At 39.3% G+C, this 23841-nt stretch overlaps 2 protein-coding genes across 2 annotated transcripts; one reads left to right on the forward strand and one right to left on the reverse strand.

Moving 5' to 3' along the window:
- Window positions 1-12608: 12608 nt before the first annotated feature.
- LOC103958041 (germin-like protein subfamily 1 member 20) lies at window positions 12609-13546 on the forward strand (the record flags this gene model as incomplete). Its single annotated transcript, XM_018650068.2, has 1 exon — window positions 12609-13546. A coding segment is annotated over one exon (639 nt), but the record flags the coding sequence as incomplete, so codon positions are not given.
- Window positions 13547-13692: 146 nt separating this feature from the next.
- Window positions 13693-17142, reverse strand: LOC103957986 (SKP1-interacting partner 15). The gene is made up of 2 exons (XM_009370213.3): window positions 15944-17142; window positions 13693-14271 (listed from the first exon to the last, which is right to left on the reverse strand). Exon 1 carries the CDS (start codon window positions 17061-17063, stop codon window positions 15987-15989), a length of 1077 nt encoding a protein of 358 aa, XP_009368488.1. The 5' UTR covers window positions 17064-17142; the 3' UTR covers window positions 13693-14271; window positions 15944-15986.
- Between the last annotated feature and the right edge of the window lie 6699 nt (window positions 17143-23841).

The raw sequence follows: 23841 nt of genomic DNA on the forward strand, positions 1-23841 counted from the left end.
ATGATTATATTATGCTTGTTACTAATCAATTTGATTTATGTTGAAGCTTGCAGACTTGTAAGATAAAGTGTGAGTATTGATATCTATGTGAACATGACATATACATATGCATTGCAAAGCAAGAAAAAAGAGTTGTGTTGAGTTTGTAAAGTGTTTGCATTGTGAGGATATTCAAAGGCTGAAGTTTGTCTTAAATAATAATGAACCGTGTATATGTCAAGCGTAGGGTGCAGGGCTTGAGAATACAAATTGGTTGATTATAAAAATAATGAAATCTTGTATATGTCAGGCGTCGGGTGCAGGGCTTGAATATACAATTAGGCATCGGGGGAAGTGCCTGTTTAATAAAGTGGAAACTAAGAGTTCAACTACAGAAATTGAGTTTAAGGGATGAACGAGAGTTAACTCATATTCTAACGTATCCAGAGCCAAGTGGTATAAGCATGGTATCGAACGTGCAGGCTTGGGTGCCTTAGATATGTGTTGACGGGATTAGAAGAGAGTGAGTACATTCATCCATTTTATTTGCAAATGTTCCATGCATCTCATGGCATGCATTTCATGTATTTGCAACAGCTACTCATTTCAATTATTCTTTTAGTTGGTACTTTTGTTAAGAATTAATTTGTGCACTATAGTTATTCCGCTGCATATTTTAAAAATTTGTATATAAGATTTTGTTGATGTATGGTGTAACTATTATAATTTTATTTTCTTTTCCACCATATCTTGGTTGTAGAATTTATTTCTATAGCTAAGATATGGCTCACACCCTAACTCATGAATAGTCTTTATTCACAGGTCGGGGCGTAACATCTGTACCCCATAAAAATACAACGGAGAGCACACGGGTCAAGTTTTGTTCGTTGATTCTCATGAAGATGAACAAATGCAACACATCCAAAAAACCGAGGTGGGAGCACCAAAATCGACAGTAGATGCTCGAATGTAGCAAGAACTTGTAAGAAAGTTCAAGACTTTGGCATTCGGTTGATAAGATAAGTGGCAGTCTGAAGAGCGACATCCCAAGAAGGGTGGGGAACATGCACCCCAATCAATAGAGACCGAATCGTTTCTAATAGATGGCAATTTTTGCGTTCAGCCACCCCATTCTATTGAGAAGTATAAGGACAAGTAGTTTTGTGGAGGATTCTGTGATTAGTCAAATAATGTGTAATAAAATCATTATTAACATATTCACTGTCATTATCAGAATGAAAAAATTGGATTTTAGTAGAAAACTGTGTTTGAATCATGGTGTGGAATGTCTTAAAAGCCAAAAGCACATCACTTTTATGCTTAAGAAAGTACAACCATGTCGTCTGTGTGCAATCGTCTATGAAAGTCACAAACCACCTAATACCAGATAAAGTAGTAATCAGAGATGACCCTCAAACATCCGAATGAACAAGGCCAAAAGGAGTAACACTTTTATTGGAATTCAACGAATAAGAAACACGGTGACTATTTGCAAGTATGCAAGTGTCACATTTAAAGTTTGAAACAAAACAACCAACAAATTAATCCTGAAACATATGCTGTAAATAACTAAAAGACGGATGACCCAAACGGTGATGCCATAACTATATCTGATGCCGCTTGTGGTTGACGGCTCCTTGGGTGAGATTAACTCAACCTATACTAAGTAGAGATACCTCCCCTCTTAGTACCACGACCAATTATCTTCTTTGTGAGACTATCCTAAATAAGACAAAACTTCGGATACATTAGTACACAACAACTTAATTGCTCAGTGGCTTGGCCATGAGATATCAATTTATACTTTAGCGAAGATAGAAGTAGTGTATGAGGCAAAAAGAGGGTGGGCGTGAGGCGTACAGTGTCAACGCCAGTCACCAGTGAGATGAGACCATTAACATTGGTAATATTACGTCGAAGTGGAACGGTATCACATGCTAAATCAGAGGGTCATAAGTTATATGGTCAATGGCATCAGAGTCGATGATCTAACCAAACTGAGTATCATCACTATTCATATTAAAAGCATAACCACAGTTACCTAAAGACTCCAGAGACATATCAAAAGAACTCAAAATAGGAGGAGGATCATCCTAAGATATCAAAGATAGTTAGGACACTGAGGTTGCAAGATTGGCTTACTCAAGCTTGGCTTGCTCGTCTTGTTCTCATGGTTTCTGAAGCTTCAATGGTTCCCACCAGTCAAGATAACCATGCAACTAAAAGAAGTTATCACGGTCGTGCTTCATACTGCCGCACTAGGTACAACCACAAATAGGGATTGGTGGTTTGAGACGAAGAGGGCGGGGGCCCACGGTAAGCCATGAGGCCATCTTGGCAGCAAAAAGCGAGCATTGTACTGGGCTCGGGGTAGTAGCCTGGCACTGCAGCCCTGGGCTTGGTGCAAGCGGGTTCTCGGGGGTATAGGGACGAGGTGAAGCCTCGGCTCATGCTTTTTATTTGGCAGTTGTCTTTTAGTGTTCATAACAGCATGTCGCATTGCCTCTCAGCAAACATAAGCAAAGGTTTGTTTGACGGAAGGGAAGGGTTCAGTTTGTAGAATATCACTATGAATTTTATTAAACATCTCATCCAATCCAGCAAGCAAAGTATACACATGATTTGTTTGAACAATTTTATTATAAATTTCAATATCAGTACCGCACTTCATCAGATTGGGTCGATGATAATCAATCTCTTGCCACAAAGATTGAAGATCACTATAGTATGTCTCCACCGTCCATCTTGCCTCATGTGAGAGGCCTTGCAGGTAAGATCGTATACTTGAGATATATCGGAACCATCATAATATGTGCGAGAAACCGTGTCCCACACTTCTTTCGTTGTTGGTAGTCGAAGAACATACCTAATTAAATTGGGTTCCATAGAATTGATGAGCCAACTCTTCACGATGGCGTTCTCTGTATGCCATTTGGTGAAGGCTGGATTGTCGATAGAGGGTTGGGGATTACTCCCAAACAAGTTGCCCAACTTGTCTTTGCTAGCAACAAACATCTCAACAATTTGAGACCAAACTCCATAATTGGCACCATTGAGTTTGATGTCAATCGAAGCCGTAAAAGAATCATGATGAACAATTTGTGCTAGAGATGGAGTAGGATTCATGGGAAGCTCGGTTAGGGTAGTAGTGTTTAGGATAGGGGTAGTATCAATTAGGATGGGGTTGTTGATTTCAGCGTGGAGTGGTGGTAAGTTCTCCATGGGAGGGCTGGGTTTGCTTGAAGGAACGGGCATAGCAGAAATCCCAGGATCTCTGCTCTGATACCATGCTAATTAGGACTTATCTTGGGGTTTAATTCTGTGATATTATTCTTCTCTCCAAGGAGGGAAACATATATTGTACAAGATTAATTTACAAGAGAATAAACATAAAATAATATCTACCCTAATCACATCCTGATTACAAGGACCTAAACAGGCAACTAACTAATTACAAAGGTCTAACTCTCTCCAACAGAAGGTACACTCTTCGTTGGGTTTGTCACATATATGGAATTGAGATAATCGTCTATTCACCAAGGTGTTGAACTGTGTTCCCGATTGGTCTCATTCACTTCCAACTCAATGTCAGATACGAAAATGATGTGGCCATTGCTGCACTTAGCAACCAGAACCTAGGAGTGATCACCATAGCAAAAACATTGTTTGGCTCCAAGCCTCCCATCAATTTTGATGTTCCAGCCAAGGCCTTCCAAGTCGATGGCAAACTGGTTAAATATCTTCAGAAACAGTTCTTGTACAACAACAGCTAATAACAAAAAGGGCTAAGGAACGGTCCACGAGTCTGAGTGAATATGTTAAGCTTTTCACTACCAAGTATGATCTATTATTAGTTGAATAAGATGGTTGGCTTATTTATACATTGTCGTCCATATTTGGATCTTTTGATATCCTTAATTAATATAATGTTATTGTGTTCATTGTGTGTGCGTTATCTGTGGGATCTCTCTTATTTGGAGTTTGGAGAGTTAAAATATAAATACATCACATATATGATATATATTTAGGGTTTAGGGTTTAGGATATATTCAAAACTAACTAGTGATTTAGATTTTAGTAGACCTGGCATTTTTAATCCAACCCGACCCGATTCGTTAAAATTAGTATTCGAGTGAGTGATACACGGGTCGGGTGGTTAAAGGGTCAACCTGTTAATCACCCGTTAAATAACGGGTCATTTTGGGTGAACCCGTAAAACCCGTTAACATCCATTATTGAGGACTTTTGTGCAATTTCAATAGTCTTAATAGAAAACCCTCAGGTCCCTCATGACTATATGCCGCACGCCGTTGCTCTTTAAGAGATCACTATGTTCCTTCCCTTCTAGCTCCAGTTATCTCCCTCACCTTCTTCTCTCAAAAATTTTACCAAACTCCACCACTCTCTCTCTGGTAGGCTTCGATTCCCTTCTACCTCTTCTTAGAATCAGTCATGCCTGGTAGCCAATGGAACCACCTTGGCCAAAGGAGTTAACAAGGGCGTTGGGATTGGAGACGTTCTACAAACAGGACACGTAAGGTTCAACCGCAACCACGGATCAATGCACTTGAGGTGGAAGAGGTGTCTACAATCTTGCAGCAGCCACAACATGCCGCAGGTGTGGAATTCTTGCTGTTCTTGGTTGCTCCGATGACTCTTAGGCCAAGAAGGTCCGAGTTCTTAAGCTTTCCCGCAGCCAATTTCCTAATTCCTTTCTTCTTATTCCTTTTTTTTTTTTTTTTTTTTAATTTTAAGTGTTTTTAAACGTTATAATTCTTAATTATTGGTTGTTAAGAGCAGCAAGAGGCAATGGAGTCTTTCTTTTAGAGCTTGGCCTCGGAGTAGAGTATTTTCGGGTAGTCTTGAATCGTGTTGTCATAGAGATTCCCTTCCACTGCCTCAGAGTAGGTAGTGGAGTCTTTCTGCAGATTGGATGAAATGTAAAAAAAATAAAAATAAAATAAAATAATTGTTAACTGGTTGGGTTCGGATGATCCGTTAGCTTAACGGGTTGGGTTTGGATGACCCGTTAAATTAACAGGTCTAGATTTTATGGTTATATATAATTTGTGTAAATCTCATACACCACATTGGCAATGTGATGAAAAAGGTTGTGATCAGCGGTGATTATTATCTTCTAAGCAATAATGAACCATTAATAGTAATATTTAAAGAGTGGATAATAGAAAGATTGAAAATAAAATTAAAGAGAGATTTATGATTCAAGCTTTAACGAACAAATCAAACTTATGCATGTCTTATGAAAAGATACAAGTTGTTCACTGGTTTATGCGCCGAACAAAGCAAAGCTCAAGCTCGGCTCATTTTTCTTTGAAGTCCTTGGTATAATTGTTCAAGTTAACCTCGTTTTACTTACGAACCGAGTTTGAACTAGGCAAATTAAGAGGCTTGTAATTACTCGTCTTTTTTTTTCTTGTCAATTTTTGGATTTTAGCCATCGGCCGCTCATCATCATTCTTACAAGTGGACACTATTGCCATTGGGAAAAGACATAGTTTCATTAAATTATCTTTTGATTTGGTCATTCACATGCGTTTAGACTTGATCCAGAAGTAAGAACCCAATTAAACAATCCCTAATTTTCACTCAAAAAAACCATCAAAGCATGAGAGATATTCAGTGTATTCAGAATATTAAGCGGTACATCATGTATCATAATATAAATAAAGAGATAATAAAAGTATACCTTAAAATAAGACATATAAGTCCTATCGTCTATTTATATTATGGTACATGTTATACCACATTGTGCTTCGATTGTACTGAAAATCTCTTCAAAGAATTAGGTATCCCCTTTTCACATCTTCCAATGCTTATCTTTTCTGGTTGATCTGCATGCGTTTATCACGTGTTCTTGAGTTTCAGTGTTTTTTCGTGAGTCATCTTTAATTCAGTTGTTTTATATTTGTTTATCTTAATTAGATTTGCGTTCAATGATAAACATTGGAACAATATTAAAATATTGAGTAAATTGTAGCAATGGTCCCTTAATTTTAACTTAATTGGAGTAAGGGTCCTACAACTAAAAAATTCATTACCATTGGTCCCTCAACTTTAATCCAACTAGAGAAATGATCTCTCAACTAACTCAATTAGAGCAATGATCCCTCAACTTTAACCTAATTGTAGCAATAGTCATTCCAACATAACTCATTTTGACAAAATTCTGACAAATTTGAAGAAAATGACCATAGCTTCAAGTTTTGATGAGTTGAGGGATCTTAATTGTAGCAATGGTCCTTCCAACTTAACTTATTTTAACAAAACTCTGACGAAGTTGACAAAAAAGACCATAGTTACACATTTTGATGAGTTGAGGGACCAATGGTAATGAATTTTTAATTGAGGGACCATTGCTCAAATTTGATTAAAATTGAAGGACCATTGCTACAATTTACTCTAAAATATTTGTATCAATCGTGTGTCATCACTTTTGACCACCATTGAAACTCTTTCACTCAGGGAATGAAGAAAGTTGGAAACTCACCATAAAATCCATTGGTAATATAGGAAGTAGCTCAACCTACTTATAAGTTCATGTAAGGTCCCTCATTCTATCAATGTGAGATTCATTCTCAACACGCATACTCACGTGTAGCGAATTTTCAAGCCTAACACGTAGACTACACAACGGGATGATGTGGAGCACATGTGGCCGTTTGGCTTCATATGGGAGACGACCTGTTTTGATGCCAAGAAGAAGTCGAGGTCCACCACAAAATTAATTGGCAATATGACCCTTGTTTTATGGATGTGATTAACACTCGCTATCACCACATAAAACTAGGGCTAATGTACTTCAGTAGTTTGAGTGTTTAAATTTTCCACCCACTGATTATTGTCTTCATTATTCTCCCATAAAACATTAAGATGGAGTTTAAGCATTTGAAACTACGAATAAGGAAGGAATTGTTAAAGATGCTCCACATGTAGTGCACTGTGCTTTACAGATTCCACTCTGCTTTACAGATTGGAATATGGTTCCCACGTTAAGGATGTATGATTATTCTAAACAACAAGGACACATGCATAGTGGACAGGAAGGCCACTACATGTGTATACTGACTGATGTTTCATAGACAGCAAGGATGCCACTTCCAGTTGTTTTGTTTATTTGCATGCGTGTGTAGTAAACTGTGTATAAAACTCTGCTGCAATTGCAGCAGATCATTATTCAAAATATAGATTGGATCCAAGTTTAATATGGTATCAGAGCACTGATCTTGGTGACTCTAGAAAGCTCATTCTGCTTCCGCCACAAACACAACCAGTCCATCTTCATTAAACACAGCCACCATGGGCGACGAAAGACCAACTGAGACGATACCCCATGTATCTGATCCTCTCATTCTGCATCATTCAGACTCACCAAGTCTTGTCTTAGTCTCACAACTTCTTGATGGACACAACTACGGACAGTGGAGCCGTTCTATGCGAATCGCCCTTAGCGCCAAAAATAAACTAGGGTTCATTGATGGATCAATCAAGAATCCCACAACCACTGATGCCAAGTATCCAATTTGGCAGAGATACAATGACATGGTCTTGTCCTGGATTTGGCAATCCGTGCAGGGCAACATTGCCCACAGTATACTCTACTGCAAAACTGCATCAGCAGCATGGAGAGATCTTGAGGATCATTTCTCGCAAGGAAACGATTCCAGGATCTATCAAATTTGACAAGAAATTGCCGAACACCGACAAAGACAGCTATCTGTTTCAGATTATTACACAAAATTGAAAGCTCTCTGGGATGAATTAGCATCATATCATGGGCCCATTGCCTGTGAATGCGAGGGATCCAAGGCACATGCAGACAGGGAAGAAAAAGAGAAAGTAATGCAGTTCTTAATGGGTCTGAACGAGAGTTACTCAATCATACGAGGTTCTATCTTAATGATGAGCCCACTTCCAGATACACGACGAGTCCATGGATTGGTTCTTCAACATGAATGCCAATTGGATGTGGTAAATCGACGTGAACATATCGCCCATGCAATGCAAACCAGTCATTCGACAGCACCAAAACGAGGCTATGGTGCCAACAACCCTAATTCACGGAATATATTCAAATGCAGCTACTGTGACGGAGGACATCCAGTCGAACGTTGTTTTTTCCTTATTGGATTCCCTGAAGGACACAAATGGCACGGGAAGAATGTGCAGCCTAGAAATAGACGTGCACCTCCAACTTCCAACAATGTTGAAGCATTACCGTCACCAGCTACCAAAGCAACAACCTCCAACAAATTTGATGCAACGTTCACAACCGAGGAGTACAACCAACTCATGGCTCTCCTTCGCAATAAGAATGGTACCGATCTGCCCCTTGCACATGCAACAGGTATCTATACACCCAACTGTAATTTTGCATATTATGATCCAACATTGTATTAGATCGTGGATAGCAGGGCCACAGATCATGTTTCTCACTTATCACTCAGCCATAATCACACTAAAACCCAACATGATTTTGTTGGTTTACCAAATGGCGGACAAGTTGCGATTGAAACCATTGGGTCCATTAAATTGTCCCCCGAGATAACTCTTGATGGAGTTTTACATGTGCCACAATTTCATGTGAATTTGTTATCTGTGAGTAAGTTGACCTGGGCATTGAAGTGCATTGTGATATTTTACCCGGGTTTTTGTGTTGTGCAGGACATGGCTACGAAGAGGATGATTGGCCTAGGCAAGCAGTTTGATGGACTTTACTACCTCACTCCAACACAAAACCCTCATCTCGCTCACCATGTCAAACGTACCTCGGCATTTTGGCATCAACGTCTTGGGCACCCATCCTCGGCTCCCCTTCACTCTTTATCCTAGACTATCCAAGAAATTATCTTTGATTCTACACATGTTTGTGATGTTTGTCCTTTAGCAAAACAAACTCGTTCATCTTTTGTTTCCAGTTCAATAAAATCAGTTGCTCATTTTCATTTGATCCACTGTGATATTTGGGGGCCACATAAAATCCATACACACTCTGGGGCACGTTACTTCCTCACCATTGTAGATGACTTTACCCGTTTCACATGGGTTCATCTTATGCGATTTAAATCAGATACACAAACCTTGTTGCACTCGTTCTTTTCTTGGGTCAAAACCCAGTTTCATCGTGACATTAAAACCCTTCGTGCAGACAATGGGGGAGAATTTGTATCTATGCGTTCGTTTTTAGACACTCATGGCACCCTTTTTCAACACACCTGTGCACACACCCCTCAACAAAACGGGGTAGTTAAACGCAAACATCGCCATCTTTTGAACGTTGCCCATGCCTTACGATTTCAAGCTAACCTACCCTTAAAATTCTGGGGGGAGAGTATACAAACTGCATGTTGCCTTATCAATCGCCTTCCAGCACCCTTACTTTCCCACAAATCTCCCTATGAACTCTTGCATGGGACACTACCTACATACTCTCATCTCCGGGTTTTTGGGTGTTTATGCTATGCCACCAACCTTACCCCCTCCCACAAATTTGATGCTCGTGCTCGTCGCTGCCTCTTCCTGGGTTATCCCCTTGGCCAAAAGGGCTACCGTGTTTATGACCTTAATAGCAAACGCGTTCTTTCCTCTCGTGATGTCATCTTTCATGAGCATATTTTCCCCCTTGCTACCTCACCACCAGAAAAAGACCTCGACTTCCCTGTCTTACCTATCCCTCATGACGATCCCACTCCTGCACTCCTCTCAACTCAACCCCTTCCAACTCCTGACCTCCTTCCCATTGCCGATATCACTCCTTCACCCCCAAACATCCCTCCCTCGCCAGACATCCCTCCCTCGCCAGCATATGCTCCCTCACCTTCGCAACCTCCTTCTCTTCGCCGCTCCGACCGCATTAAACACCCACCTGCCCATCTTCGTGACTACCAGACACATCATGCTGCTTTGCTTCAGCGCAGCGTCATCCCTTCCACCATGTCCGGCACCCGATATCCCCTTCAACGGTATGTTTCTTACTCCCATCTCTCTCCTGTTCACTGCTCTTTTGTCCACAACATCTCTCACTTGGTTGAACCAGCCTCTTATGAGTAGGCCCGTCATGACCCTCACTGGCTTGCAGCCATAAACTCTGAGATTGAAGCCCTTGAAGCCAATCACACCTGGACTATGGTTCCCCTCCCTCTTCACCAACGACCCATTGGCTGTAAATGGGTCTTCAAAATCAAGTACCATTCCGATGGTACCATCGAACGCTACAAGGCCCGCCTTGTCGCCAAAGGGTTCACGCAGCGCCAAGGGATTGATTACAAAGAGACGTTTGCTCCAGTTGCTAAACTCATTATTGTCTGCTGTCTCTTGACTGTTGCTGCTGTTCGTAGCTGGTCTCTTCATCAAATGGATGTCCAAAATGTTTTCCTTCACGGTGCATTGCATGAAGAAGTCTATACGATACCGCCTCCTGGATATCGTCGACAAGGGGAGACCATGGTTTGTCGACTCCACAAATCGTTATACGGACTCAAGCAAGCTTCTCGCAGCTGGTTCCAACGTTTTTCATCTTCCATTCAAGAAATTGGCTTCCAACAGTCCCGTGCGGATTACTCGTTATTCACTCAGGTCTGTGGACAATCTATTACTGTGGTATTACTCTACGTTGATGACATGATCATTGCAGGAAATGATGAGGAAGCCATTAGTCGACTCAAAAAGTTTCTTAGTGGTTGTTTCCGAATTAAAGATCTCGGACCATTAAAATATTTTCTTGGTGTCGAAGTTGCACGGTCCAAGGCTGGGATCTCCATTTGCCAACGTAAATATACCTTAGATATATTGGAGGAAGCTGGTTTGCTTGGAGTAAGACCTGCCAAGGTACCCATGGAACCTGATTTAGTGTTGACAACAACGGGTAGTGATGCTCTCAAGGACCCGACTCGATATCGACATTTGGTTGGTAAACTGATCTATCTCACCATTACAAGGCCAGACGTTACGTATGCAGTAAATAATCTCAGTCAGTTTATGCAAGAACCCAAACTTCACCATCTTAAGGCAGCACATCGCCTTCTCCAATATCTGAAAGAAGCACCCGGACAAGGCTTAATGTTCTCTTCCCAAAGTGAATTACATTTAATCGGTTACTGTGATGCAGATTGGGCACGTTGCCCCATTACCCGTCGATCAGTGACGGGTTATTGTATCTTCCTTGGAAAGTCACTTGTGTCCTGGAAAAGCAAGAAACAAGTTACAATAGCTTGTTCCTCTGCTGAAGCGGAGTATCGATCCATGGCTGCAGCTACTTCTGAATTAAGTTGGCTGCGATATTTGTTGAAAGATTTACGTGTTGAGCATTCGTAACCGGCAAAGTTATTTTGTGACAACCAAGTGGCTTTACACATAGCTGCAAATCCTGTGTATCATGAACGCACAAAGCATATTGAGATCGATTGCCACACTGTTCGTGAGAGGGTTGAAAGGGGAGAAATTAAAACTTCCTATGTCGGAACGAGAGAACAAGTCGCAGACTTGTTTACTAAGCCACTGCGTGCGCCTATTTTTCAAACGCATCTAGGCAAGTTAGGCGTCATTGACATTCACGCTCCGACTTGAGGGGGAGTGTTAAAGATGCTCCACATGCAGTGCACTGTGCTTTACAGATTCCACTGTGCTTTACAGATTGGAATATGGTTCCCACGTTAAGGATGTATGATTATTCTAAACAACAAGGACACATGCATAGTGGATAGCAAGGGCACTGCATGTGTATACTGACTGATGTTTCATAGACAGCAAGGATGCCACTTCCAGTTGTTTTGTTTATTTGCATGCGTGTGTAGTAAACTGTGTATAAAACTCTGCTGCAATTGCAGCAGATCATTATTCAAAATATAGATTGGATCCAAGTTTAATAGGAATTAGGATATTAATATCGAATTAGAGTCTAATGCAACTTTGGTCGATATCCACTAAACATTTTCATCAGCCAATTAATTTCCTTCTTCCAAGTACGAATATTCATCAAGTCACTAAACACGTGCTTATAAATAGAGATTTGCAGAGAGGAGTGCTTCATACAGTTTTATCATCATGCTATCATCCAATTAAGCAACTCCTAAACCAAACCAAACAACTAAGTTGGAGCCAACCTAATTAAGCCAAGATGAAAAGTGTTCATTTTCATAAGCACTGTGGCCACATTGGCATTCGCAACCCTCCTTGTCTCTGCCTACGATCCCAGTCCTCTGCAGGACTTCTGCGTAGCAATTAATAACCCCCAATCTGGTATATATAATAATTATTAGTATATCATATTATTCATATACCATGTGTCTCCGTATTTATGTAATTTTATCTATTTTCTCTGTTAATTATACGTTTTTGCACGGCATAGTTTATATGCATGAAAATTTCATCTGCATGCATATACACATGTATAGACATGTAAAACTGATATATACATACGTATAAGAATCCATGTTATTTGTACTATTTATATCATCATTTTACTGGTCACGCCTCTAATAGACGTGTGTCCCATGGATGTAGATTACACATGTATAAGAGGGTTGGTCACTAAGAGCTTGTTTGGAAGTGCTTTTAGAATAAGTGAAAACGCTTTTGATAAAAATGTTTTTGAAACCAATTCTTGGTAAATATGCAAGCGAATCTTAGAAAAGCACTTCACATACTTCCTCCAAGAAACACATAATAAATACTTTCATTTCTTTGTAGTGCAAGCAGTGTTTGTGAATGGGAAATTCTGCAAGGACCCAAAGCTTGTCGCTGCAAATGATTTTTTCTTTACCGGCCTCCAAGTCCCGAAAAGCACAGCGAATCCAGTTGGTTCGACAGTGACAGCGGTGAACGTGGATAACCTAGCAGGACTGAACACTCTCGGCATATCCCTGGCTCGGATAGACTTTGCACCAAATGGCCTAAACCCTCCTCATACTCACCCTCGTGGCTCCGAAATTCTTGTAGTCTTGGAAGGTACACTCTACGTTGGCTTCGTCACGTCAAACGCCGATAATAATCGGCTAATCACCAAAGTGTTGAACAAGGGAGATGTGTTTGTGTTCCCGATTGGTCTCATTCACTTCCAACTCAATGTCGGATTCGGAAAAGCAGTAGCGACTGCTGGACTTAGCAGCCAAAACCCAGGAGTGATCACCATAGCAGATGCAGTGTTTGGATCCAAGCCTCCCATCAATCCTGATGTTCTAGCCAAGGCCTTCCAAGTGGACAACAAGCTGGTTGATTATCTTCAGAAACAGTATTGGTACGCCAACAATTGATAACGAAGAACTATCTGTGAAAATTAAGGAGGAAAAGGCCATTCGGAACGATCCATGTATGCTTGGTCGGATGTGCTAATTAAGTTGGCCAATATATAAATTGAATAAGATGGTTAATGCTTATGTATACCTAACCCTTTTGTGAATTTTGATATGATACGATATTATATATGGTATGTTCTGATGTGCGCTGTCTCTTAAATCTCTTTTAACTTTGACAAGTTAAGGAAATTCTTCCCATACCTCATATTTCAATGATTCGGAACAATTTATAGTTGGCTATACTTGCATTTTCCCCTTGGGTGATGGACTCGTTCCTCCACTTGCAAGTAATGTATATTTACCGTAAAAACCTTATAATTGGAACCGTTCAACTTTCTAATCTTCAAGTCTAGATTATCCTTGCAAAGTTTCATTTGAACATGAGATCGCTTAGTCATCCATATATATCAAATAAATGGGCAATTCATCATTAATATATTATACATACCTATATCGTTGATTCATATGATAAACTTAGGATTTATCAGTAGCTGTGAGAGGCCTTTGTACCATGGCAATGGCGGCTTACCACGTTATGAGCTTTATGCTCTACATTCTGGGAAGCATGAGTTTGTTGGAGTGAGTCCAAGGCTCCTTACGCGTCCTGCCGAAGGATGAAGAAATGCTGGAAATGGATGGAGTGTCCTAATCTCTCCTCTCTTACTTTCTCCTACTATTGTCCTACATCACCTCCAAAAATGCAAGCTCCAAGTAGCATTTGTGCTCCTTGGTCCCATTTAAATACCCTTGAGCTCCCAAGAGCATAACCAATACAATTTCGGAGTTCGGAGAATCACACTGCATCAACAAAGGGATTAATCGAACTCCCAATACATTCAGGAATCTGACCTCAAACAAGCGCTAAGGGCTCAAGTTCCTTGACTTCAATCCAAAATTAAAAATTCCAGCCTTGCTACAATTCAAGTATCGTGAGAACAGTAAGCAAGCAACCTGGTCAGCTGCTCACAACAGTTGCGGTTTCCTGCAAAGTAAACAGCAAGGGTCATTGTCCAGAAGCTCCACAGAAGCGGAGTACAAAGCTTTGAATACGGCTCATTTTAAAAGATTGACATCAGTTTTATCTGCCCCTTCAACTCGTTGTTATGATAATCTGTCCACTATTGCTCTCAGCTTGAAAGACTGCAGAAATTAGAAGATAACACTAATATTGAAGATCAAAGAACTGGCTTTGTGCCTGAATATTCCCAAACCAATAAAATTGGCTTTGTGCCTAAAACTTCAACTTAGAGAGACAGCTATCGTGCCTTAAGAAGTATCAAATCAGAACTGGCTTCGTGCCAAATAACATTTCTACAATTTCAATCAAAGAGGCTTCGTGCCAAACTAATCAACAATCATTCTTCTAAACAAAAATTCCACCATAACCCAATTCACCAAATGAGCACAAAAGAGACAAGAAAATCTCAGAGAAAAACATAACCTCAGGAAAAGATCTTGACTTATACATTGGATCAAATAGGTGGGATGCACGAACACCAGAACGAAACTCTGCAGACAAAGTCGCAATCTTGAACCCAGATGAGTACACCGAAGAATAGAGATCAAACGGCGTTAGCCATTTCTGGTTCGTGATACCATCATAACAACAATGGTGTGGTGATCATGATGTTTGACAATAAATGCAGAAATGAAGAAACGGAGAGAGAAAGGAAGAAGAAAGAATCGGTATATCTTGAATATTCCCAATAGAATGAACCGTAGAGTTTTAGTGGTGCATCCCACTATTTATACAACTGAGAATTACTTAGCTCCCAAGACGCTTAGGTAACATACAAAACAGACTAGCAAACCAAACTAACCTTCTAACGAGCTCCATAAACTGACCTAACCAACAATGCTCATCTAAGTGTAAATCTCTACTGTGCATGTCTTGATAGGATAATGCATTATGAAGTGACTTGTCAAGCTGTTAAACTGAAACCCCAGAATTTTAAAATTCAGCACAATTACTCGTACAATATGATGAACTTTTGATAGAAAAGAAATCAACTGTGCGTCTCGGTGAGCAGAAACTTCCCTAAATTATATTACTTAGCTCTTCTTTTTTCATATCCTTCTTGCTTAGAATAATGTGTCAAATAGATACATCTAGATCAGTCACAAGCTAGTTATGGTACAAAATGGTAAAAAGAAGAGAGAAGTAAACTGCATAGAGACACACATACAAATATTTACTGCCATACCAGCGATAAAAGACCAAACAAAAGTATCAAATAACACCATTGTGATGTTATAAGAAAGTTTCCCATTATTACCTGTATCAAAGATGGTGAAGTTCAAATCGTAGTTTCAGTGCAAACACTAAAACAAGCACACTAACTCGGAATGTTTTCATTCATTCTTCTACTTAGCGACATAACTTCATCCTGAATCATAATCAAGTGCACGATACTTTAACAAGAAGAAGAAGAAGAAAAGTATTCTTGTCCTTGTATTTTTTCTTTTTCGGCTGCTATGTATTCACCATGCAAGTAATTAGTGAGACTGGATACATAGTGAATAAAGCAATTCTAACGCATTAGTTGGAACATTAAATTCTATTGATTTGTATCAAGAAATTCATTTAACATAATAAATTCTACGAATTTCAAAGCTAATACAACATTGGGATTCATTAATCGATAAACACCAACCTCTACTTGACATCAAAAGCTCTGATATTTGCGTTGAACCCCATCAAGGAAATGCAGTGAGCGTGGCCTCAAAAACGAAACCGCGGGAAAGCCCGTCGCCACTTCCGGGAACCCCATCAATCCACCGCCACTCGGCTTTCCCGGAACAACGGTCCCACAAAGCCAATCTCCCAATTCTCTTTGCCGAAAAACAAACCTTATCGCCGCCACCAAACACCTTGAACTTGCTCGACTCTTGAAAGCACCTGAACATCTCCACCGGCATTCGGCCCGCCTCGTCCCACTCCAAGCTATCCAAGTCCAGCCGCAGAATCAAAATCGTCGAACACGAAGCGTTGAGCGAGAAAGAAGACTTCAACCCACCAACCATCAGCACCTTGTTTCCATTCCCCCGAACCAAACGGGGTCGCTTCAGGATGTCGAAGACGTCCCCCCACTCGTGCTTTTCGAGCCGAGTCCACGTCTGCGAGGTCTTAAGCTTCGAAATTGTGCAATGGAACAGCTTCCATTGACACCGCCACGGCGAACCCACATCGCACAGGGCGTAAACCGAGTCGAACACCAAAATTGGGCTTCTGGGTTTTGAAGGGAGGTTCGATGAGAACTTGAGCCACTGGTTCGAACCGGAGAAGTAGAGCGCAGCAAGCTCAGTGAGGACCATGACTCGGGTTTGGGAGTCAACGAGGACCGAGCCGTGGCGCGACCAGGCTGAGCCGAGCTGAGGGAGGACTCGGAACTGGCGAGTCAGAGGGTTGCAGACGACGAGTGACTTGGTTGACTCGGGCGGGTCGGGCGAGTCGCCCCAGAGGTAGACGAGGCCGAGTGAGGAGGCGACGGGGTGTGGGGAGCGGAAGGGGAGGAAATCGAGGGGGAATCTGAGCCATTGGTTGAGGTCGGGGTCGAAGACGTGGAGGCAGGATGGGGAGGACAGGTGCCGGTGGTGGGGAGGGCGGAGGGCGAGGAGGTTGAGGGGCGGAGATTGGGTGGAGATGAGGTGGAGGAAGGAGGGTGAGGTGAGGAGTTGCTTGAAGAACTTGGAGAGTGAGCGGCAGATCATGATCTGACGGAGGGGAAGGCTCGAGAAGATCTGGTGGAGCGTGTCCTGCGGGAGAGCGTCCATGGCTTTTTGCGGTGGGCTGCCGGAGAACTGGACAAGAGGAAATGCAGAGATCGAAGACTCACAGTGAGACAGAGAGAAACGCAGTTGAATCAAATCGTGGATTGTGCGCTGCGTGGAAAAAAGACGCCAGTATTGGTTGTTGTAATAAGAGACTTGTTTTATTAAAAAAATAAAATAAAATTAAATAAGAGACTTGCTAGTGTTTTGTGCAAAACACAAAAAATAAATAAATAACTAAAAATAGATTTTTATTTAAAATTGTTTTTTTTTGTCAAACGATAGATTTTGTTAAATTAGATGTTAGTTTAGTTACTGATGGGTTTGAACCCACGCTATCATGCAAGGAATGAACACCCTTCCAACTCTTTATTTTAGTCTTTGAGGTTTAAAATCGATAGATGTGGTTCATGAGATTGTACACTATCAATCATTTTGGTCATTTTGTGATAAATCTCCGTTAAATTGATAATATTTTTGTCAAATCAACCTCTCCTCTTGAACTGATGGTTTCTTCAATCTAAATGAGACTTTTCACAAAATGACTAAAATGATTGACGGTGAATAATTCTAGGGACCGCTTCTATCATTTTTAAATCTCAGTGATCAAACTGAGGAGTTATAACAATCTTAGAGATTATTTTGGCTAAATAACTTTACTTTCACAGAGTGTGGAGTTATAATGAAGAATGTTTTCATCTTCAACTCATTATGTTTTAGGTTTGAAATTATTTTGAGAAAGCAAAGGATTAAAGCAAAGGAAATATTTTTGCTCACCACTTTAAAGTAAAGGTGATACTCACTACCCTAAAATGACGGTGATGCTCACAATCTCATTGATTATCGTTGGATGAGTTTGATTTAATATATCTAGTACACAAATCTTAAAACTTAAATTAATCCAACAATTTTTAATGGAATGGGGAGCAAATATGCACTCATGCATAAGGAATTCCTTAAGCCATTTTGAAGTTGAACATTATTAAACCAAATACTTTAAGAATGAAGAGTGCTAAAACATCTGCTACAAAGTTGGAGGTTCGAACCTGCATATTTTAATTAGTAAAGTTTGGAGGAGTAGTAGTTATTTAGTACTACGGTCTAGTAATATTCATCTTCACTTGTAATTACGAGGTCTTATGTTCAAATCTCGAAAATGGGGAGTTCCCCACCAATTTATTCATGCACCTCTTTTGTGTAATATATTAATGTATAATAAAAAAAGTTTGGAGTAATAATATTATTTTGGTTGAATTTAACATTAGTCAATTTAATTTCCGTTCCTAAACTCTGATAATTGTTGCTCATGTTCTTGAATTATGTCATGTATTTTATTTTATTTTTATTCCACTTCTTCGAAGTATTGTTCTTATATTTGGTTTGAAACTTTTGGGGGCCGATCGACATGGTTAAGGATGGACAACAGTTATGGCAGACGGGTAACCGCGGTTATTTACCCATAACCATTTATATTCATACCCGCATAACTATTTGGGTAATTGTATAAACAGTTATATTCATACCCATAACCGTTTATAAACAGTTAACCATACCCATAACCGTGTACCCATTTAACCATAACCGTTTACCCATTTAATCATAACCATTTACCCGTTTACCCTTTTTAAACTCGTTTATCCTTTTTTTTTTACCCATTTTTCACCCTTCTACTGTTTTTTTTTTTTTTCAACAACTTGAAAATTACAAAAGAAAAATTTGTCATAATTTTCGTTTTCTGACAATTAAACACCATTATAGGTACATTTTAGCATGCATTTCCCTATTTTAATCATTTAAGTCCTCATACAATTCCAATAATTGAAATAATAGTTTATGAACGATATTTTTCTGCTACACCAAAGCAAGTCTTTAATTATAATCCATATGATAATAAAGTAAAGCTTCTAAAGACAAAAAGTAGTCATTATCTTAAATACTAGATGATTCAAAGCTCCAAAATATTCTGAAACTAAACACTTTCGAACACTAATGTTTTAGCACGTTCAATCACAAAGTCTCATCGACTCGTTGTCACCAAAATAGGCCTACAAAGAAATGTATAAATTGAATTAGTATCCCATTTAGGAACACCAACACCAATTAGCATGAATCCAACAAAGGTAAGTGATCACAGAAGGTTTACATTGTACAGTCAGTTATCAGGAAAAAAAAACAAAAGCAAACAAAAGCGGAGTACCAAATCAATTGAGTTAGTATCACCATTCATCAATATGCATAAACAGAATGTTTACATTCCATGACTTTTCACACACCCATATGCATAAATTGAATTAGTATCACCAATAACTCTAAAGTAAAAAACAAAAATAAAGATTAGTTTTTACCACATTCACATCAATATCATCACTGAATGAGGAATCTTCAACACGAGGAGTAGAGTTTGAATGTGATTCAATAGTAAAAATTAAAATTAGGCTAAAATAGTAAATTTTTGAACATATACATAATTTATATGAAATTTTACAATAAGTACCTCGTATTTGACTCCACAACCAGTCTCGAGAACACATGAGTGCTTCCATCGTGCTTGAATGAAGTCGGCTACGGTGTGGACTGATAATCCTACCACGTACTAATGAAGACTCTGAAGCTACTGTAGATACATGAATAGCCAAAATATCTCGAAATATATAATGCAAAATAGGATATTTAATCCCATTTGTCTTCCACCACGACAATATATCAAAATCTTGAGTCCTAGGAAAGACTTTCTCCCCCAAATATAGGTCTAAGTCAGATTGTTCATTACCGATGGTAGAATCCATACAAACTGGTCATAAGATGTTAAAGGATCACCAACTCTGAAATCACATGACTGTGATGGAAAATCAGTCGAAGAAGAAGATTCAGAAGACCGAAGCCCAGGTCTATGCTTCAGTTCATACTCATTGACCAACAACGCATATGAAATAATTCTCCGTTTAACTCAAGTGAAAGCTTGCAATATGTCACTATATCCTAAATCATGGCATCATTTGTAGAGTAGTTATCTACCGTGAGAGCAGACAATTTACCAATCAATATTCCACTCTGATAAGCAATCTATCATTATAGTGGAAAGTGTCCCGGCATTATGTGGGCATGGAACATATGCAAACCTAATATAAAACACCACTTAATTACCATAACTCAGAGTAACATGATGTGCTAGGCAATAAATCCAACCCTAAAATTTAATACACAGAAGCAAAATCTCTTCCATCAGTAAACAAGACATATTCCAGATTTTAAGCATTTAGTTTATAAGTTTCTACTGGAATAAATGAGCAAAGATACATTTTTAAATTCGAAACACTCATTTAAAGTCTTCCTCCAACGACTCAGAGCAAAGCATTAACTAAAATTGGAAGTCCTTATCTTCCTCCAACGAGTATGAGCTTTCAAATACACAACAAGCACATGTAACAAGTCATTTCTCAAACTGGCTATATTTTACGATTATTCGGCTATATTTCTCAAATTGGAAAAAGGAAACAGAAAGTGACAAGTCATTTTTCAAATACACAACAAGCACATGTAAAAAGGAAACAGAAAGTGAAGATCTAGCATAAAATAAACTATAGGGTAAAGTACAAAAAATTACTTCAAGTGTCAAGACGCTTTCATATCTTATCTTTTAAAATTGACAATGTCATACCTCATCTTTAGAATTTGGTCCAATGTTATATTTTCCGTTACTTGGTCGTTTACTTTTCAGTTAAATGCTGACGTGGCTTGATTCGGGGTCCCACTTTCTATTAAAAAAATCGTTAAAATATTACTAAAAGTTAAAAAAAAATTATTTAATATTTTTTAAATATTAAAATAATAATAAAAAGTAAAAAAAAAAAAAAAAAACCCTCAGTTCGTCCCTCCCCTCCCCCTCCCCCCCTCCTCCCTCCTCCCTCCTCCCTCCTCCCTCCTCTCCCCATCTTCATCTTCTTCCCCCCACTTGAAAACCCCAAAAAAAAAAAAAAAAATTTCTAATTTGTCTTCCCCCGCACCCACCCTCAGTTTTCCCCCTCCCCACCCGCTCTTCTCCCTACTACAACCCAAAAAAAAAAAAAAAAAAAAAAAAACCCATATCCCGTCGACGGGAAGATGGGTGCATAGAGAAGGTGGAGGATGGGTGTGGAAGAGGATGTGGAGAATGGATGAGAGTGGTGGATTTGGGGTTGGCAAGGGGTTGGGTTGAGGGGGGAGACAAAATGGGTTCACTTTGTTTTTTTTTTTTTTCTTTTTCTTCTTTTTCTTCTTCTTTCTGGGTTGCAGGGGTACGCGAACTAGGTTGGGTTGAGTTTTTTTTTTTTTTTTTTGGGTTTTATTCTTATTCCTCCTCTTCTTTCGGGTTGCAGGGGGTTGGATTGTTTTTTGTACAAAAGCGTGAAGACAAAGCTGCCAACTGCTATGGGTGTCTAGTTGATGAGTTTTGTAAGTCTTTATGTATTCCTTCTTTCTAAGTGCTTCCTGGCTTGGTAGCCCGAGGATTTTCCTAGTGGTGGGTTTTGCTTCGTTAAATCCTACATCATGTGTGTGTTCTTTATATTTATGTTGAATATTTGTGTAGGATTAAGTTTGCATAACTATTAATTTGAACTATAATTTGGATTAGTTTTAAGTAGAAAGTTAATTTATATCTCTAGGTTAGATTAGTACCCATCCTAGGACTTTCAATTAGCACCAGAGCAGGTCACTAAAAATACCTAGTGTGATCCGTGGGTAGTCTAGGATGAATCGGGCTATGGGTTCAGTTTCTCATCCACCACATTTTGATGGAGACAACCACGCTGCATGGAAGGCAAAGATGAAATCATTTCTCTGGGCGCTTAACGACAGAGTGTGGCTTGCGGTTGAAGAAGGCTGGGAACCTCCAACAGTTAGTGAAACAAAAGGCGAACGACAATCTTTTGTAACTATTTCTATGCTTAAGCCTAGAAGACAATGGAGCAAAGATGAACGCAGTATTAGCACATTCAATCAAAGAGCATTGAATGCGTTGTTCACTGCCGTTTCACCTGAGTAATTTAACTACATCAGTAAATGCACAATGGCAAAATAAGCTTGGGATATTCTTGAAGTTACTCATGAAGGTAACTCCACTATCAAAGAATCCAAGCTTTAAAATCTCATCACACAATTTGAAAATATCAAAATGCCAGATGATGAGAGTTTTTCTGACTTTTATGCTAAGCTTAGTGTAATTGTCAATGGTTGTCACAATCTTGGTGACAGCATTCCTGCACATAGAGTTGTTAAGAAAATTCTAAGATCTCTTCCTGCAAGGTTTCATGCGAAAAGGACAATTATAGAAGAATTGAAAGATTTAAGCACTTACAAGTTGGAACAATTGATTGGATCATTACAAACATAAGAGTCTGACTTTACCGAAGTCAAGAAAGGAAAAAATGTTGCCTTCAAAGACAATAATGAAAAAGTGAATGAGGATTCATTTGAAAACCTGACTCAAGATGAATTTGCACTTCTCACCAAACAAGCTAGGAAATTTTTGAAACTCAGAAGTTCCAAGGGACGTGAAAATCGAAACAACTTTGATTCAAACTCCAAAGTTCCTCGTTTTTGAGATGTCTCTTATGGAAATTCTTCTAAGTTTGTCAAACTTGGTGAAAAGAAAAGTTCAAATGATAGGGACAAGTGTTTTGAATGTCAAGGGTATGGACATCATGCTCATGAATGTGCCAATACTCTTAAAAAGCTGAAGGATGAAAAGAACATGGCGTTAACCTCCACTTAGAGTGACAGTGATTCAGAAAAGGACACGGCATCTGAAGATGATGATGAAGTGGTTGCGTTTGTTGGAATCTTGGATGGATATGAGATTGATGACTCGGTAGTTGAAGAACCTGATTCTGTAGAAGTCTTACAAAAGTATACTGCACTTTATGATATCACCATGAAAGTGAAGAAAGAAAATGATGAACTGAAAAATAAACTTGTGCAACTTGAAAGCGAGAAGAAGGAAGTAGAGATTGAGCATTAATCTCAAATGGAACTTGCAGAGAAGCTACGAGAGTCAATGTTGGAAGAGCTACATATGCTAGCATTAAACAACAAAATTCTTGAAAATGAATTAAGTGGCATGAAAAAGAAGGTTGAAGAGTTTAGTATTGGATCAAGAAAATTTGACAAAATGTTAAGCTATGGAAAAAATTCAGGTGATAGAAGTGGTTTAGGTTTTGATTTTAATGTGATTGGAAGTTCTTCCTCTTCTGTTACTAAATTTGTCAAAGCTTTACAAGAACCAAGCAAGAAAGAAAGTAGTGATGAACCCTTTGGAAATTTGTGTACCACAAAATAAGCCAAATTATGTGAGCACCTTTGTTGATCCAAGAAATTTCATTAGGTCAAAAACTTTCATTCATATTTGCCACTTCTGTGGAAAAATAGGACATATCAGACCTAGATGTAACAAACTTCGAAAGGAAGATCGAACTAAGCACACCACCCATTGGATTTCTGGAAAATCAAATCTCAAAATGAGATTTGTTGCTCATTCGAAGGGAATGAATAGAATTTAAAAAATAATGCTCAATTCCATCACTTCAAACTTAAAGCAAGTATGGAGAAGAAAGGAGACTCAAGTTTGCTCATTGGATAAGATGTCACCATCATCTGATGAAGACAATCTTACATGTTTGGTGGCCTTCACTGCCCTCTCAACTTGTCAATCTGATACTTGGTATCTCGACAGTGGCTGCTCGAGGCATATGACTGGAGACAAAAGATGGTTCATAACCTTCACCGAGGATTGTAAAAATGGAGC

This window comes from the organism of the source record quoted next, unplaced genomic scaffold, assembly GCF_019419815.1.
Source record: "Pyrus x bretschneideri cultivar Hongxiangsu unplaced genomic scaffold, Pyrus_bretschneideri_v1 Contig1, whole genome shotgun sequence".
Taxonomy (NCBI): Eukaryota; Viridiplantae; Streptophyta; class Magnoliopsida; order Rosales; family Rosaceae; genus Pyrus; species Pyrus x bretschneideri.

What these genes read in the sequence shown, in the direction of transcription:
- LOC103957986 (XM_009370213.3), bottom strand. Translation starts at nt 17,063, where the DNA reads ATGGACGCTCTCCCGCAGGACACGCTCCACCAGATCTTCTCGAGCCTT.